Source organism: Triplophysa rosa, linkage group LG19, assembly GCF_024868665.1.
Source record: "Triplophysa rosa linkage group LG19, Trosa_1v2, whole genome shotgun sequence".
Taxonomy (NCBI): domain Eukaryota; kingdom Metazoa; phylum Chordata; class Actinopteri; order Cypriniformes; family Nemacheilidae; genus Triplophysa; species Triplophysa rosa.
This window is the reverse complement of record NC_079908.1, coordinates 1,384,046-1,403,325: the sequence shown is the minus strand read 5'-3', so window position 1 is coordinate 1,403,325 and position 19,280 is coordinate 1,384,046. Positions and strand designations below refer to the sequence as shown.

Here is a 19,280-nt window from a genome sequence, read left to right as displayed (position 1 = left end):
GATGCTCGGCGTCTCCTGTGTTCCGCGCAGCCAATCGCTCTAATGCAGTCCCCCATTCCCGCCCCACCCGCTCCTACAGCCCTCCCAGCGCAGGTGATGTCATGCTTTTCTGCCGGGCTTCTCTCCGCGCCTCTCACTCTTAGACGTTCTGTCTTGAGCGGCAGAGCGTCCAATCGATGGACGCCTCTCGAGGGAGATCTCCTGAAGTCTCCGGCTGGGGATGTGCACTTGGAGACTGGAGACGTGCCTCAGAGGCGGACGGCCGCACAATTCTGCAGCTTTTCCGCAAAAAAAACGCTTGCGTTGGGCTTGATCTGAAATACAGCACAAAAGCACTGGATCAGAAGAGTGCAAACACTGCCAGGACCCTTTTAAAGAGCTTTCTACCTCTGGACTTTTGGAGTTGTGTTCGTGTATTGAAGTCGTGCTAGAAAGTGGAGATGAGCGTCTAGTAGCCAGCAGCATCAGGATTTGGATTTTCACTGAGTTGTGCAGGAACGAGAGCTGATGAGGTTCCTGGTGATTTCCTGCTGAAATGGATAACTGGAGAGCTTGATTCTCTTCTTCGTTTCAAGTTGTTTGATTATCCTTCAGGATTCTCTGAAAGATTTGCTCTCTGTCGTTTCTCTTGTGTGGAAAGTTTCCCTCTCTTCTTGGGAAATGGCTTTCCTCGTCCGTTGCTATGCCAACTGCCTCCAGCCGTGGTCCTCCAAAGTAAGTGATGTCATAATTCTTCAGTGTGCTGTTCTGCTGCAGATGCATGCGTGTGTGTGTGTGTGTGTGTGTGTGTTGTTTTGGGATTGAAGTGTGCAGTGTTTGTATTGTGTCTGCATCTGTTCTCAGACGGAAAAAAAAAATCATGGAAAGCCTTTTTTCTCAGTGTGGTTTTCAGAGGCACGTTCAATCCTTTATACCAGAATATTCTGTTGCTGGATCTAAACGTTTGCTTGAATAAAACATCACAAGTTAGATACTGTCTCCATACAGATGAATCTGCCTTGTCTTTTTTTGCTTCCACCCCAAACTCATTGCCATTTGTGAGCCAGAAGCTGACATGTCAGGACCTTCTGAAAGCATCGATGTGTTCACACTCTACCAATGACGTATTGTTGCATCACAAAACCGGGACAGGAAAAAGTATTTAATAATACCAAAATTACAACCCATTTTACTTTCGTTATGTAATGGACGATGAATATTCAATGAGGAAAATGTTGGGCGGGAATATGAAGCTTTGCCACTTGTTTGTTTGGTGAAAAGTGAGCTCTTTACACAAGAGATCTTGTCTAGTTGGTTGTGCAGGACTGTTGCTGGGCGCAGCCGGATGATGGATTTTAAGGAACCGTGGTGATGTGAAGCTGACAGAGAAAAGACTTCTGAGCTTTCAGAAACTCTCTTGCGACATTGCAGGCAGTTCCTGTATTTAGCAACAGGTCCTGTCTGAACGATGCTCCGTTAATAATGGACGTGACTGAGAGACAGTTCTGGACTGAGACGAGTATCTTCCGTGAGTTGCTGCAGTCTTGCTGCATTTACTGCATCTTCTTAAAAGACTCGAGACATTTCTAATGCTCTGGAAGCATGACAGACGTACAGTAACTCCACACCAGATGTCTCTTTTTAAAGTCGTCTGGTGTTTATCTTCATTATGAAAATCACAGGCATCTAATAAGCCCTCTGGAGAGAAGTGATGCACATGTACACTTTCACTCCCAATTCAAACGCTGCCATCTGAAATCTCCTCTCATGTTCACTAAGAAACACTCACAGTTTACCTGTTTGACCTCCAAACCTGTGTCGGTGCATTTCTTTGATGTCTGTGCTCAAAACATGCCTAATAGTTCAGTTTGTGTACGGTCGGTCCTTTGTGTACTGACTGTATTGGTGCTAGAAAGGGTGTCAATTTGTTTGAATGTGTAGACAGTGTTTCGTTGCCTGCTGACAACATCATTTACATTGATGGCATTTGGCAAACTCTTTTATCCAAAGCGACTTGCCGTGCATTCAAGTATATGTGTTCCCTGTGTTATTCATTACTCACTATCCACTGTTAATCCCCTCAAAAGCACTGGAGATATTCTGTAATTACACAACACTGTTTTCCACTGAAAACTCAAAACCTTATGCATTTTGCCCGATCATTTACACAACAGCAGTGTTTTGGGCCTGAAAATGCAAACTTTAAAGTGGTTTGCACGGTGCAATTTTTTTGAATTGTTAGGATTATTATCAGGGTAAACTACAGAAACCTGCGTTTGTGAAAACGTTACATTATTATCATGTTTAGTCTATAGATGTGTGTGTGACTGCCTGACGGGCTCGTAGTGTTAGTGAACAGAGCTCTGAGCTGGTTCGAGGAATAAAAATTACAAACCGAAACCAACTCAATTTAAACAGGAACATAAACATAAACAAAAACTGAAATGAAACCACTGGCTGTGAACAGAAACACTTAAGTAAAATGAACCTGTTAATAATGTTATTTTATAGTTCCGTTATTAACATTATGTTATGCTGCGGTCACGTGGTATGAGTCAAAGCTCTCAGAAATGTCTTGTGACACGAGTTGTAATAATATGTTCTAGAAGCATAAGCACGCTTTTTACAAGTCAGAATCTCATAATTAGGTTCATTCAGACAATTCACGCTCAGATTTTAAATAATTTAAGGAAAGTCATTTGTAAGTGCCAACCCCACAACAACCTTTGATGCGCCTTTGTGGTTATTTAAAACATGTACAAATGTATGGAAGTATGCTTAGCATCTTTAAATTAAAACGTGTCTAGAAGATTAGAGACATGAAGGAAAGATAATGTTTATTATTGCTGCGTGTCTGTGCTTAATGTGAGCCAGCAAATTCTTATTGTAGAATGTCAAGAAGCTTACAGTACCAGTGTCAATTACTTTCTTTTAGACGGGTCTCGATCAAGTAAATCACGTCAGCTACATTTTTCCAATGTCTAATAAAGTCTAGTAAGTCCACCTGCAAAATACTTTGTGATCAAGAAAGTCGGTTGTGGTTCATTATACAATGTATTAAATATTAAAGTTTAATTGTCATATATCATGTCATTAACAATTATAGCAGAATATTTTTGCAAGTTTGTATGCAAATTGTATAAGGTATAGGCTAAACTAAAAAAAACGTTATTAACTGTTTTGGTAAGACTTTACTTAAAGCCTTTAGGTGTAATGCATTATTAAGGGTTATTAAATGGTATAATGCATTATAATTGTTCATAATGTGCGTTGTAATGTTGTAAAGAATTATAACCAAAATAAAAATGCGCAGTGTAACAATGAATTGATAAGTGTTATAATGTATAAACTGTAGTTATGAGACATTATAAGGTGCATTACAAGGCATAATTAATACATTAAAACTACTTTTATAATGCATTGCATATGTCATGGTTCTGCTTCTTTTAGTCTTGGATTTCCTGGTCCTGAGGCAGAGCCATGACAAAGTCTTTGGTTATGTGTGGAGAGAAACATATTCTTGTCAAAAGGACAATAATAATGCGTTCTTTCCAGTGTCTTGTCATTGACCCCACCCCTCTCGTTTCCCGTATTACTTTCCGGCCATGTTCCATTACCCTCACCTGCCCTGTGTCATTATCCCTCGTTTGTCTTGCCCTATTTAATGCCCTCATGTTTCTTTGTCTTGTGCTCGTGTATTGTATATGGTGTGCTTGTTGGAGTGTTACCTGGGTTATCATCATGTCTAGTACCCTGAGTGTGATTCCTGTTTTCCTGTTCCTGTTCTTGAAGTTGTTGTCAGTTTAGTAAGTGTCAGTTTAGTTTATGTCTTATGTGTTTATCCCAGTTTATTGTTAGTTAGTCTACGTCCTGTTATTATTTTGTTGAGTTGTTATACCCCATCGTGGGTCTTTGTTTTGTGTTTTTTTGTAATAAATATTCTTGTTGTTACCCCTGAACGCTGCCTACAATTGGGTTCTTCTCTCCCCTCCCGTGATTCCTGACAGCATATATGCTTTAACACTAGAACTACCAAGGCAGTCATTTTGACCGTTTTTAAAATTTGCAATGTAACAAGTTTGTTGAAATAAAACCCATATAACTACTGTAGCCTGATGGTATTGACTGTATGCATTACAGACATTGTATAATTTCAGCGCTCTTTCCCGACATTGAAGATTATCCACTGTTGCCTAGCATCTTATTATCTGGCAATTTTTTATGTTATTGCTAAGCTAAAACGTAGCTTACCCTCAAAATGTCAGCAAAAATGAAATACAGCTTTCTAAATCAGTTCGTTTTCCCAAAGGTTAGCGAATATACTTTATAACTGTTTTTGATCTTGCTAATTTTGTCATATGTCCATACATGTCTATGAAGGTATTTACAATGCAATGAAATGCATATTGTAATATTTTATTACTTATTATATTCTAAAATTTGTTTTTATTTTACATCATTTTATCTACTTCGAATATCTGTAATTAGCAGGCTACCCAATAAGTTCTGTGATTGACGATGAAATAATTAATTTTTACATTCGTAAGAATTTCATGTCCCGATGTTTATTATTACCTATCCTAACAAAACACATCAATTTATTCATACATTTTGATTCCAGTGGTGGGTGCGATTCGTGTGATCCAAATATAGGGAAAAAAAGGTTAGATATAATCATTTCTAAAATTCACAACATGTTTTTATCTAACGAAATATTCTGCATCAATCCATATTTGTTGCCGTTTAGACTTTCAAAAACAACATTTTCACTGCGGTGAAAAAACTGCTCTTCTGCTTGCTGGTGTTCTGTTTTAGGACACCGGCAAGCAGAAGAGCAATGTTTTTTCACTGTAGTGAAAATGTTGTTTTTGAAAGTCTACACAAAGCGAGTCACACACCTTCGGGTGCGGTCTCGTAGCTTTTGCAAAATTATATACAAAAATGAAACATGTAAATTATTTTATTTTAAACGATCGTATTATGTATGCCCATCTGCGTTCGCTTGGCACTTGGTTATGTGGTTGAGGATTTTGACGTTTTTTAGTGTGATATAACATTATAATATAGTATGACAACAGACATTCAAAGCTTCATTCTATAATCTCAATAGAAGCTTTGAATGTAAATATTGCATGGCAAAAATGACATTCAGTACAGTCTAATATGAGCGGTCAAAATGACTGATACGGCCATTCTCGTAGTGATAGATTTCCGGGAGTTCTAGTGTTAAGTAAAGTGTAACCACTGTTTTTTTTGCAACTGACCCATTATCAGAAGGGTAGTGTTTTAGAAGAAAGATATGTTTTGCATACTTCTAATTTATATATGATCTGTATGTATATATGATCTCTCTTAAGAGGAATAACCTCTTTATTTCTTGTTTGTTGTTATTTCGCTGGTTTGCATGTTTCTTTCGTCATTGACTGGTGGATGAAAATCCTCATGAAATGATATTTGAGATATGCAGTCGGAGACAGAGGATGGGTTAAGTGCAGGGATGTGAGCTTTGACTCATGGCGTGCTGTGATATGTCCGAGCTGGAAGATCTCCATCATTCATAATTCAGGAGTCGATAATTGGCCTTCAGCTTTGTGTCTGGACTGCACTCTCTGTGCTCCATTAATGTCCTGGGGACGGGCCATCTTTGAACTTGGCAGCGACCAACCCGGCAGTGTTATTAAAGGCCTTCTGAAAGCCTTTAGCATCTATTTTCCCCTCTTTACTATCCATGGACAAGCTTGATGTCAGGTACCTGCTCTCGGCCCATCCGTTCTGATGAAAGCCTTTCCCTGATCCACACAAATGCACGGAGAGAGAATAGATTACATCGAGCGACGTTTCAGCACAACTGAATTTTTTTTTACTCTAAACTTAATAATGTATATATTGCACAAATTCTGACACATAGCATAGCGAATTTTGGAGGTGATAAATATGTGATTACAGTTTATTGAAGTGTGTGTTATTGTTTATCGATGTGAAAATGAGAGGTTCCTGTTGAAGCGATCAGAAGTACCTGACTTTTATAGCAGCATGATTTATTGCCACAAATCTTGTCTGAGGGGAAAGTGTATCAAGGGTCTGACCTTTGTTTTTGCGGTGTAATGCCGATGGTCAAAGTTTCGCTCATAGATTTCCTATCAGTCAGCATAAATGTGAGTTGCAGGAACTCAAGGTAAAGCCGGCCTCTCAAAGTGCAGGCAACATTTGCCTTGAAGAGCCTTCATTTAACGTGCGGGGTCTAATGCTAAGTGTATTGATCCCCATCGCCTAACCTTCCTGCGCACATGACACCCTAAACCTCCCAGGATGAAGCAGCTAAAAGCTCTCAGCATCTGTTTGGATAATATTCACACGTTAAGAGTCACCACTAAATAATGGAGCACATTTTTATTTGGCCTTTCTTTGTTTCTCAAGTTCTTAACATTAAAGGTTTAGATTAAACTGTATCGTCATACCAAAGCTTTAATACACGGCTGATCAATGAGCGTATAACTACTGACTTTTCTTTCTGCTTTTATCTGGGATAGATGAACATATTCTTCACCTTTGAGAATCTTAACAGTCTGCTGTCTGTTCCCAAATGGCATCAAATATTTGGTATGAAATGAAGTGTTTTATTCATAAATGCTGTTGTATAGGTTATGACATTATGTTGAGTGTTAGCAAGTTTACTGCAAGTGTTGTTTTAGTTAGGCACTTCAATGAAAGATCTCTTGAGTGCTGATGTCTGGCCTTATATCAATATATTTCCATCATTGTAGAATTAATGGTTCCCTTTCTGTCGGTCTCTCGATGTTGTGTTGAACCGACAGATTGGGGTTTGTCTTGAGAACCTATCATCTTCTGAGTATTTAGAAAAGGCCAATGAAAATTGGCGAATGAAATTTGCATGCCGGACTCCTCCCCGGATGTCCGGGTATAAGAGGGAAGCCGGCATGCTCATTCATTCACCTTTTGTTCTTCAGAGCCTACGCATCTGATGAGCTTCTCTACAATCTTTGGTGATCATTTTTCTGCTGGAATCTACGACGTGGTGCAGCGGACGGTCCCTTCCTGCAGTGACTCTCCCCTGGGCGTCTCGGCAGTTCCGGAGGTGTTCGAGCTAATTTCCTTTCTAAAAGAGCTAAATTTCTCCAGCGTGGCTTGCCCCGCTGTTCTCATGGGTGCAACACACTCATCGAGGAGGGGGACGGACACGATGACTGCTTCCAGTACGCTGGGGCAGACGTTGTGGATACGTCCTGCCCGCACTGCGGGCGGTGACGATTCAGACGTTGCGTCATGGGTGGCTGTGTTCCCACTGGACTCAGCCACCACCTCGTTTGCTCCCCGTTCCGTGGCGGCAGGACTACGGCCCTGCTGTCTGCTACGGCAAGCAGCCACTGGCTTACGGACCGTTCGCACCTCGTCTCGCTCGTCTGACCGTTCCCCAGGAGACGGTCCCACCGTCTTATTCCTCAATCACGTATTCGGACATGATGCGTGATGATGAGAGGTCTCTTGCAGCATTGGGGGGTGACGTACTGCCATCCGACTCCGACAATTCCTCGGGCTCCCTCCCTCGGGGGGTCGAGCCCAGGAAGAAGCGGATGTCGAAATGTCAGCCATGCTTTCCCGGGCGTGAGTGTTGGGTTGCAGTGCCCGCACTGCCTCTCCCAGCGCTCGCGGCCCACTACATGGCGCCTCGGGTTTGAGCGCGGCTCCAAGCCGCACCCGCCCCCAGTGCCATGTTTACCGGAAGTGCATGAGGAACTTAGTAAGACCTGGAACGCCCCCTTTCCGGCACGTTTCACGTCAAACAAAGTTCTGTCACCCTCCCTTCCCTCGAGGTTGAGACAGCTAGAGGATACGTCGATGTCCCCCAGGTGGTGCCGCCGCGGTGCACTCGTGCTTGTAGGCGGCGGCCACCTGGGGGGGGCTCGACCTAGACTCCCGTCCAAAGCATGTGGGGTCTCGGCATCTCTGGTGTCGAGAGCTTACATTGCGGCGGACCAAGCTGCCTCCTCTCTCCACGCTATGGCTCCTGCCAGGCCAGGGCGTTGAGAGAGCTCCACGAGGGTAAGACCGACCCAGTGCTTATGCAGGAACTCCGCGCCGCCACTGAACTCGCTCTACGGGCGACCAAGGTGACCACGCGGGCCCTGGGTCGGGCGATGTCCACACTTATGGTCCATGAGAAACTCCTCTGGCCGAACCTTGAGCAGATGAGTAACGCCGAGAAGGTCCGCTTTCTCGACGCACCCATCTCGCAAGGGGGGGGGGGCTGGTTGGTGATTCTGTCGAGCCACAGTTCTCGACAGTAAAGAAGCAGTTCTCCCGTGCTGCGACTTGGCCGCCTCGGCCGTCGAGTCCCGTGCACCGTCTGCTTCCCAGCAGCCCTGGTCCTCTTCGACGCCCTCCAGCTCTGGCGCCCCCCACTCAGGCGGCCCCCCTGGAAAAGACAGCGAAGAGGAGACCATCGCCCCATCAGCAGCCGTGGCGAAAGCAGAAGCGGCCATCATGGGAAGACCTCAGGGGGATCGAGGCTACCATTGGGCCCGACCCCAGTCTCATCGCTGGGAAATCGGAAGGGACGGATCCTGCCCCGTCTCACCATCTGCTGGCCCCCTCCGGGGGGCTAGCGCCCACTTACTCTCAAAAAGAGAGTTTCCTCTCTCTCTGGGTTATCACAGCCGCTCCCACCCTCGGCACGACGGTGGACGGCAACTCGACGTTGCGTCACGGCGAAGCGCAATGTCGAGTATAAACACCAGCCCTCAGCACTCTCAGTCAGACAGTGCATTGAGCTGCGCAGTCGCCAGGCAGGAAAAACAGCAGAGCCGATCTCCTCTCCGGGGGTCCTCCCCCGGCAAGGAATCCGTACTGTTAACCATCAAACCACCCCCCGGGGGACGATGAAGAAGATCGAACCTTTAGTACCCTGTCACAGTTCTGGGAGCCTGGCTCCGGCTTCCCAGACTGTCAGGCTGGCTAGGGAAGACGATCCGTCTCGGCTACGCGATCCAGTTCGCCACACGCCCGCCCAAGTTTCAGGCCATCCTATATACCTCAGGCAGAGGCAAGGATGCTCCCGTACTTCGGGCCGAGGTTGCCACCCTTCTGGCGAAGGGAGCGATCGAACCCGTCCCACCAGCCGAGATGTTCAACGGGTTTTACAGCCCGTATTTCATTGTCCCCAAGAAAGGCGGGGGGTTGCGCCCTATCTTGGTTCTGTGTGTTCTGAACAGGCACCTATACTAGCTGCCTTTCAGGATGATCACGCAGAAGCGCATCCTGACGTCCGCCAGGTGTCAGGACTGGTTCATGTCAATCGACCTGAAGGACGCGTACTTTCATGTCTCGTTCCCCTTCGGTCTGTCCCTGTCTCCACGGGTCTTTACTAAGGTCGTGGAAGCCGCCCTCCTTCCCCTCAGGGAAGGTGTGCGGGTACTAAACTTGTTGAACTGCCTGAAGCTTTCGGGCAGTCAGCGGTCCCCCTGAAACTATTTCAGAGGCTCATGGGATACATGGCATCCTCGGAGGGGGTGCCCCCCCTCGGGTCGATGCACATTCGACCGCTCCAACACTGGCTACAGAGTCAGGTTCCTTGGAGAGTGTGGCACACAGGCAGCAGGCGTATGGTCATCACGTTTTTCTGCCGATGCACCCTAACCCCCTGGTCTCCCATGACCTTCTGCGGACAAGGGTCCCCTTAGGGATGCCTCCCTGCAGGGTTGGGGTGCCGTGTGCAACGGGCACGCAGTGTCGGGGCGGTGGACGGGTCCCCGCCTGCGTTGGCATATCAACTGCCTAGAGTTGTTGGCTGTGCTACTTGCACTGAGGAGGACTTGCTACCTCTCGTGCAGGACAAGCACGTGCTGGTCCGGACAGCACAGCTGCCGTGGCGTATATCAATTGTCAGGGTGGCATTCGCTCACGGCAGCTAACACGACTCGCCCGGTGCCTCCTCCTCTGGAGTCAGCAGGTGATCAGTTCCCTGCGAGCCACACACATCCCAGGCGTCCTGAACCAGACAGCCGATGCGTTCTCTCGTCAGTCGACGCCTCGCGGAGAGTAGCGACTCCATCCCCGCACAGTCCGGCTCATTTGGGAGCAGTTCGGCCAGGCACAGGTGGACCTGTTTGCCTCCCCGGACTCCACCCATTGTCCGCTTTGGTACTTCCTGACCGAGGCTCCCCTCGGCACGGATGCCCTTGCGCACAGCTGGCTGCGGGACAAGCGGAAGTACGCCTTCCCCCCAGTGAGCCTCATTGCACAGGTCTTGTGCAAGGCCAGGGAAGAGGAGCATCAAGTGGTACTAGTTACACCCCATTGGCCTAACCAGGACTTGGTTCTCGGAGCTAAGGCTCTTGACAACAACTCCCCCCTGGCCGCTCCCCCTGGCGAAGGACCTGCTTTCCCAGGGGAAGGGGCACGTTATGGCATCCCAGGCAGAACCCTGGAACCTCCATGTCTGGACGGGACGAGGAGATCCTGAGTGGCCCACCCCCTGTCTGGTTGGGACATCACTCAGGCTAGGGCCTAGGCCACTAGGCGGCTATACGCCCATAAGTGGTGCCTCTTCTCATCCTGGTGCTCTTCTCGGCGAGAAGACCCGCGGAGTTGCTCGATCGGGAACGGGCTGTCCCTTCCTCAAAAGAGACTGGGGAGTAACCTGTCCCCCCTCCACACTGGGAGTGTATGTAGCCGCTACGGCCGCTCATCACGACCCAGTTGAACAACCTGGTCATTAGGTTCCTAAGGGGCGCGAGAAGGCGACCGTCTCATCCACGCTCCATACCCTCTTGCGACCTAGGTGGCGAGCCTCATGAGGCCCCGCCCCCTTCGAGCCTCTCGGAGCTGCCGCTCTTTCTCACCTCTCGATAAAGATGGCTCTCCTGATGGCGCTCACCTCCAAGAGGGTAGGGGACCTGCAAGCACCTTCCGTGTCCACAGATTGCCTAGAACTCGGGCCCGGGGATTCTCACGTTATCCGAGACCCCGTCCCGGCCACTTCCCCAAAGTTCCCACCACTCTCCCGAGAGACCAGGTGGTGAACCTGCAGGTGCTCTCCACCGGGGAGGAAGACCCAACCCCATCCGTGTTGTGTCCAGTACGCGCACTGCGCCTCTACTTGGACCGCACGCAGAGCTTCAGAAGCTCTGAGCAGCTCTTTGTCTGTTTTGGAGGTCAGCAGAAGGAAGGGCTGTCTCCAAACAGAGGCTGGCTCACTGGATCGTGGATGCCGTCGGCATACCGATCTCAAAATCGCCCCTGCCCGTTGGGAGTGAGGAACACTCCTCATGGGCACTGTCTCAGGGCGCCTCTCTGGCAGACATCTGCAGAGCTGCGGGTTGGGCTGTGCCCAACAACTCCGCGAGGATCTAATACCTATGCACGGAACCGGTGTCAGCCCGAGTCCTGCAGGGCAACGTGTACGCCTGTAAGGCGTACGCCTGCTAAAGCCCTTCCCCCTTCCTGTAGGGGGATCAGCAGCTGTTACGCCTCCCTTCTTTCTCCACTGGGTAAAGAACAGGCATTCCATCCATCACTAAGCACCTGCAGAGCAGCCCTGCCCCTTAGGCCGGGGAACATTTGAGTTATCTGCCACATATCTCTAACCGGACCTAGTGCTCCAGACGTGGTAACCCCCCCTTTGTGGGCTGTTCCGTCTGATGTATCCTCATGAATGGTTCCCACCTCAGCAACCCATGACCTCCCTAGGTGGACTCCCACCTTGCGGTTAACTCTTTAGTCCGCACATTTTCCATGAGTTCTCCCCTGTTGGCGAGACCATGTGGTGTCTCCACTACTCCTTAGGTAGTGGTCTCTGCAGCATTTTTCCCCCAGGGGGGAATAATGCTTACCCAGTGGCCCTTACGGTGCCGGGCGGCTTCTCTCTGTTAGAGAATTAGGCCTCCGCCCGTGACGGCCGGTGGCAGGGGCTTCCCAGCTTTTTGAAAAAGCTCTGGGACCCCCTACCTCTCCACTGGATGGTTACAATTTCGGGTAGCGCTCACGTCTGACTCGCCCAGGCCAGTCAGCGTCGCTCCGCTAAAGATTGTGACGCGGCTCAGCGCTGTGGCATTTTCCATAGGAACCCCAATCTGTCGGTTCTACACAAAGTCGAGAGACCGACAGAAAGGGAACGTCTTGGTTACGGATGTAACCTCAGTTCCCTGATGGAGGGAACGAGACGTTGTGTCCTTTATGCCACAACGCTGGCCGCCCACCCCAGCGGTCGGGGGGGGATGCTTAGGCTCCTCAGACCAAAAGGTGAATGAATGAGCACGCCAGCTTCCCTCTTATACCCGGACATCCGGGGAGGAGTCCGGCATGCAAATTTCATTCAATTTTCATTGGCCTTTTCTAAATACTCAGAAGATGATAGGTTCTCAAGACAAACCCCAATCTGTCGGTTCGACACAACGTCTCGTTCCCTCCATCAGGGAACTGAGGTTACATCCGTAACCAAGACGTTTTCCATGCCATCTGCCATCAGCATGAGGAGAATGTGTGCTTTTAACAGCACAGGATAAAAGTGTTTACAGTGGATGTCCTGGCGAAGCGGGCAGGTGTCAGGAAGCATCTGTGAGCGTGTGGCGCTGAAGTGGACTCCTCGTTTGGGCTGGGCAGTGCTGTCTTTAAGCATTTAGCTCCCTCTGGGTTCCCTCAGCGGGACAGAGCTCTAACTGACTTCCTGATCATCAGGATGGCTTATCCTGTACTGGATGTGTGCTATCGCACACCCATTGTGCTGATGCTGATTTCATAGCTCAGAAACAAGATAACTGCAGAAATAAGACCCTCCCACCGACTGATCTCACCGCATCATATGAATATTCAAAACACTCTCTCTCGCTGTTTTTCACTCTCTCGCTTCAAAACACTCTCTCACTGTTTCTCACTCTCTCACTTCAAAACACTCTTTCACTGTTTCTCACTCTCTCACTTCAAAACACTCTTTCACTGTTTCTCACTCTCTCACTTCAAAACACTCTTTCACTGTTTCTCACTCTCTCACTTCAAAACACTCTTTCACTGTTTCTCACTCTCTCACTTCAAAACACTCTTTCACTGTTTCTCACTCTCTCACTTCAAAACACTCTTTCACTGTTTCTCACTCTCTCACTTCAAAACACTCTTTCACTGTTTCTCACTCTCTCACTTCAAAACACTCTTTCACTGTTTCTCACTCTCTCACTTCAAAACACTCTTTCACTGTTTCTCACTCTCTCACTTCAAAACACTCTTTCACTGTTTCTCACTCTCTCACTTCAAAACACTCTTTCACTGTTTCTCACTCTCTCACTTCAAAACACTCTTTCACTGTTTCTCACTCTCTCACTTCAAAACACTCTTTCACTGTTTCTCACTCTCTCACTTCAAAACACTCTTTCACTGTTTCTCACTCTCTCACTTCAAAACACTCTTTCACTGTTTCTCACTCTCTCACTTCAAAACACTCTTTCACTGTTTCTCACTCTCTCACTTCAAAACACTCTTTCACTGTTTCTCACTCTCTCACTTCAAAACACTCTTTCACTGTTTCTCACTCTCTCACTTCAAAACACTCTTTCACTGTTTCTCACTCTCTCACTTCAAAACACTCTTTCACTGTTTCTCACTCTCTCACTTCAAAACACTCTTTCACTGTTTCTCACTCTCTCACTTCAAAACACTCTTTCACTGTTTCTCACTCTCTCACTTCAAAACACTCTTTCACTGTTTCTCACTCTCTCACTTCAAAACACTCTTTCACTGTTTCTCACTTCAAAACACTCTTTCACTGTTTCTCTCTCTCTCACTTCAAAACACTCTTTCACTGTTTCTCACTCTCTCACTTCAAAACACTCTTTCACTGTTTCTCACTCTCTCACTTCAAAACACTCTTTCACTGTTTCTCACTCTCTCACTTCAAAACACTCTTTCACTGTTTCTCACTCTCTCACTTCAAAACACTCTTTCACTGTTTCTCACTCTCTCACTTCAAAACACTCTCTCACTGTTTCTCACTCTCTCACTGTTTCTCTCTCGCTTCAAAACACTCTCTCACTGTTTCTCTCTCACTTCAAAACACTCTCTCACTGTTTCTCTCTCACTTCAAAACACTCTCTCACTGTTTCTCACTCTCTCACTGTTTCTCTCTCGCTTCAAAACACTCTCTCACTGTTTCTCTCTCGCTTCAAAACACTCCTACAGTAAGTTACAGTAAGTTATGGTGTTGTGGTTGGTTTCCAGGCCAAAGCGGCAGAGTCAAAGTCACATCTAAACTCACTTCACCTCACATGACTTCAGACATCATTCATGTCTGAAGCTCAAATGTTTCATTTACAAGCCTTTGATGTCAGGGCTTTGGTTGATGGTATGAGGAACAGTTGCAGTAATGCTTGATTTAGCAGCCATCAGTGTGTTTTTGTATGTGTATCTGTGTGGTGTTCATGTTAAGATGGAGAGGTCAGTGTTCCAGTGGTTCACTCAGAGTTTAATGCACATGCTGTTGTAATGTCATTAAACTGGAGCAGACTTGCCTTCATTGATCATAGCTGCCCGCTGCAGTCTCATTTGTGAGAGCACTCTCAGTGAATTAGCGCAGGAGGAAGCATCTGACGGGGGGGGGGGACATGTGCCCCCTCCACTACTCCGCCTAATTCATTCAGCCTCCATGCACATGTAGCACTAATGCAGCCGTTACTCACCTCTGCTGGACATCAGGACCCGTGCAAACACCCCGCTTCACTTACACTATATAACACTATTTGAAGCCTTCTGATGGTATAATCCAATGTCAAGAACTGGGCAACAGTTTCGGCCACTACCCAGGTAAACATGGCAAACATACGGTTAGTTACAGTATATACTAACCATAGCAATGGTATTCTTGAGGTGGAATAATAGCTGTGCCTTCCAAGTCTATCCTCATCATTTAACCCATCGAGTGCCAGGAACATTTGATTGCCAAAGTTGTCTTGTTGATTTACACAGACTGAAGACAGCAATCCGACAGCAGGACTCTACAACATGTAAATGCACCACATATGTGCGTGATTTCTAACGAACAGCCTCATTGTTTGAATATGACCTGTTACACATGAATGTGCAGAATCAATCATCTGATTGTGATGTATGTATGTGTGCAGTGTTTTCTCTCTGCTGGACAGATGAAATGTTGTCATGTGGACGAATGTTTTACTGCCTCTGGATTTGACTGGGAACATGTGGACACATGAATAATTCACTGACGTTTCCCACCAGAACAGCAGTAGATCATTCTTGAGTAATGGTGATTTGTTACTGTTGCTGAGCCGGTGGAGTGTTGTGCTAACTCACATGATGGCTTTGATTCCGGGGATACTAAAAAAAGCTTTTCCTGAAACTGATTTGCTGGTCTTAGCTGGTTTGGGTTTTCCAAGGTGGTCTTTGTCGAGGTAATGCTCGTCTAGTCTAGCTGGTTCGCAGACTGGCCTGTTTAGACTGATTTGAGTTGTTTTGAGCAGACTTTAATGCATCATTTATAGAACAGGCTGACTGTGTATCAGGGTTAACCTATAGATTCATTCCATGATCAGCACCACAGGTCTGTCCTGCCAGGAGTCGCTTCGTAATGAGAATGCCCAGGTTTGATTTAATGAGGACGTCCTGCTGAGAGGACTGTAAAGTCTCAGAAGAGCTTCATCTGCACTGTATGGACCTTACATGATGATGATGAGCTTACTTTACACACGAGCTGAAGATCTGTCAGGTGATGCAGTATTTCTGAGGTTCCCGCGTGAGGAGTAGAAATCCTGGCGTCTTGTGGATGTGGTCCGTACGGCAGAAGAGAGAGAGCGTGCATTCATATTTAATCTGCCGGCATCATTAATTGGTCCTGGGCTGGGGGGACAGCTGTCAGAGCTGTGAATTAGCACAGTATGACTGCACCAATTAGCAGCAGCTCTCTGTTTGCCCTAATGCCACCCTTACACATCATTCATGCCCTTTACACATCGCTCCAATACTGCGGCTCATTCACAGGATGAAAGAGCCCACACGTCACGCTTCATACAGCCTTCATTTCAACTCTTCTCTGACCTGATTGAAGAACCTCTGAGAGTTATGAGGAGCACATTTTACATGATCAGAACAGAAAAAAGTTGGCCTGTACATCACATTTATCTGTGTTTCTTGTAGGATTCAACTGTTTGCAGATCAGGCTGGGCAATAATTCAAAGCCTGACCGTGTATTCTGCCTGCTTTGAGTTTGTCCCGTTTTAGATTTATTCACTAAACGTCACAAATCAAGCAAACTGTTCTTCAGTCAGGACCACTGTCGTCAAATAACTTTTTTTATTAAATAATAATGCATCTAGTTGGTGTTGGCGGTATGGTTCTGTTCTGGGCCAACTCCACGCACCCATCCATGCATTAATTTCTGGACAGAGCGGGGAGAGCAGCAAGTCCAAAAAAAACCCTGGGGTAACAGAACAGATCCAATGATTATACAAATAACTAAATAACAACTAGCGCTGTAACAAAAACAATCACAAGACAAATCAACTTAATCCACAGATAATGGATAAATAGATAAAGTGGAGTTGGGGATGGAGGGAGGGAGGAGTTAAATACAGCGTGCCGCTAAGCTATAGATAGGTGGCAGAATGAACGGGGATTTAAATGAACCGCGATGATGTGTTGAAATTGGATTGGTACGCGTCAGAAACAGCTGACTGTCAGATGATGCGAGCTTGACTGACGTGACCTGCCTGAACTAACGCAATGCTTGATTTCTTCTCATTTTGTGTATGTGACAGGTCAAGAATAAGTTATGATGAGTCTGGCAGATAAAATCTCCTGTTCATTAGTTTCTTTTTCTTTTATTGCCGCTTTATTCATATTTTGAATTGTCTGTTTTTTGTATCGTCATCTTATTTTTAGTTTAATTTTGAGCAATTTTGCTACATTTTTTGACATTGCTATATAGAATTAATTCATTTTGAGTTTTATTTCGGTTTTAGTTTAGTTTCTTTTTCATTGTAGTAATTTTAGTCCCTCACCTCCGTTATTTCAGTTTATACACGGCTCATTTGAATGCTTGATTCTGATTAGCCAGTCACGACATTCCAAGGGTTGTTATGTAAGGGATAATGTTCAGGCAGCCGGTTGTTGATTTGCAGCATCCGGGTTACAGGGTGTTATTAATTTTGAGCGGTTGTTATTTGAAAAAACAACCTTGGAATGTCCCGACTGGCCAATCAGAATCAAGCATTCAAATGAGCCATGTAATAATTTCAAATAACAACCGCTCAAAACTAATAACACCCTGTAACCCGGATGCTGCAAATCATTTTGAGAGGGGCAGTTTAATATTACACAAAAATGAATTATAAATATGTCTTTTAATAACATATGACGTATGACATTATATTTACAAAGGATTAAACCAATTTGCATGTTCGTGACATTTGAACGTCGTTTCTTACTTTAAAACCGAAACTAAACGGCTTTTCCTCGCGGAAGGTCTGCATTCGGTAAAAATGAGCTAATAAAATATTTCAAATTCACATTTTATGTCCAGTTTTTTTCTCATGTGGCAAGTAGCCGTGTAATAAGCGAGATAGTGTACAAGCAGCCGGCTGTTCCTCCGCTTCGCGTCGGGTCCTGATCATACTGTCGGGGCTTATTTCTGCGATAACAACCGGCTGCCTGTACATTATCCCTTCTTGTTGCTAAGGCAACGTTTCAAATAATATTTAAGCTGTCAGATATTCTCTCTCAGACAGGTGAGAAATACAGTAGATTCACAGTAGATTTGTTGGCGTACGAGTTGTATTTCTCTGGGATGTGTTTTATAAAATCATTTGCATGTGGTAGTTGGGATTGTGTTTTCTGCACCACTAGATTCTGTGAAATAACAAACAGACAGTAACTGAATTGTTATATCTTGACATGTTAAGCAATCTTGTACACATTTCTGTCTTCCTGTCTTGTCTGAACAGCTCCCTGGTGACCTCAGCAAGATGCACCTGACAGACCACCCCCATGTTCCAGCCAGCCAATCAGGATGCAGCATTGCCAGTGACTCAGGGAGCAGCAGCCTATCAGACATCTATCAGGTATTGCCCCGTTTCTCTTGCTTTCATGGAGCCTGACATTTATTCAGTGCTGTAAAGCCATCAAACGCTGAAAGAGCAGCATTATTGAACGACTTTGTTCCGTCTCACAGAGTCAACATGTGCTCGCTGACATTTTGCTTGAGTGGACTGTAACTTATTTGGGGATGATGTCATTATAAATTGCTGTAAATGTGGCTGTATCTCACACTGGTATAAATAACTGAAGCTGTTTTCCATCAGCACTGCAGAGACAGCGAATGACTGAAAATCATGTAAATGTTCAGGCTTTGATTTTAGCATTCAGAATTTAAATGAGTAAATCTAGTTGTGCAGCACAACAATCACATCTTATATGTCAGAAAACAGCACTGCTGTATGCTCACGTTAGCAGACATCACATTAATATCGAGTATTAGGGTAGTTCATGCATAACATGTGTACTGTCTGATTGTATTTGCTGAAACATTATGAGAAACCGTGATGGTGGATGATGTTTGGTCATCCACAGGCCACAGAGAGTGAGATGGGTGATGTGGATCTCTCGGGTCTTCCTGAAGCTCCTGTGGACTCTGAGGATGAGGAGGAAGATGAAGACATTGAGCGGTCCTCTGAGGCTCTTCTGGTTCGAGATCTGGTGCGAGAGTGTCTGGAGAAGGATGCCGTGGATCGGACCGACGATGACATTGGTAAAGCCATGAATCTGTCTGTAGAGCAGAACAGTGCCCGCTCGCTTCTTTCGTTCTGTTCATGTTCTTACTATTAAAAAAACTAAATTTGGGACTAAACCGGCCTGCTTCAAAAAAGATTCAAAAATTCAAACAAGGAAAATATATGACAATATTTATGAGGGAATGAATGAACTACTCATTGCAGATGCTTCTCTGTATTTCAGCTTTATTAAATGTTTGTTGGTGTAAATACTGTATGTATCAGACACGTATGACACGCGTGTCTCTCTCTCGTGTGTTTGTGTGTCGTACAGAGCAGCTGCTGGAGTTCATGCATCAGCTGCCGGCGTTTGCCAACATGACCATGTCTGTGAGGAGAGAGTTGTGTCGGGTCATGATGTTTGAGGTGGTGGAACAGGAAGGAACCGTCATACTGCAGGACAAACAGGAGGTAAACAAACCTGACCACAAACACCTAACAAATAACACATATTAAAATAATAGCATTCTTTTTCATTGTTGGATGCCGAACAGTTCATTCACGAATCCAGACTTTCTT

At 45.8% G+C, this 19,280-nt stretch overlaps 1 protein-coding gene across 9 annotated transcripts in view; it reads left to right on the top strand.

Annotated features, from left to right (window-relative positions):
* LOC130569795 (rap guanine nucleotide exchange factor 6-like) overlaps nucleotides 1-19,280 on the top strand; it is a 71,912-nt gene that overhangs the window by 34,506 nt on the left and 18,126 nt on the right. For 8 of the 9 annotated variants that reach the window (XM_057359660.1, XM_057359662.1, XM_057359663.1 and 5 more), the window contains 3 exons: nucleotides 17,937-18,053; nucleotides 18,562-18,739; nucleotides 19,036-19,172. In XM_057359660.1, the coding sequence (XP_057215643.1) occupies nucleotides 17,937-18,053; nucleotides 18,562-18,739; nucleotides 19,036-19,172 (432 nt within the window). Of the gene's footprint in view, nucleotides 1-84; nucleotides 715-17,936; nucleotides 18,054-18,561; nucleotides 18,740-19,035; nucleotides 19,173-19,280 lie in introns of those variants that run through there. The other variant, XM_057359666.1, reaches the window with a different exon arrangement.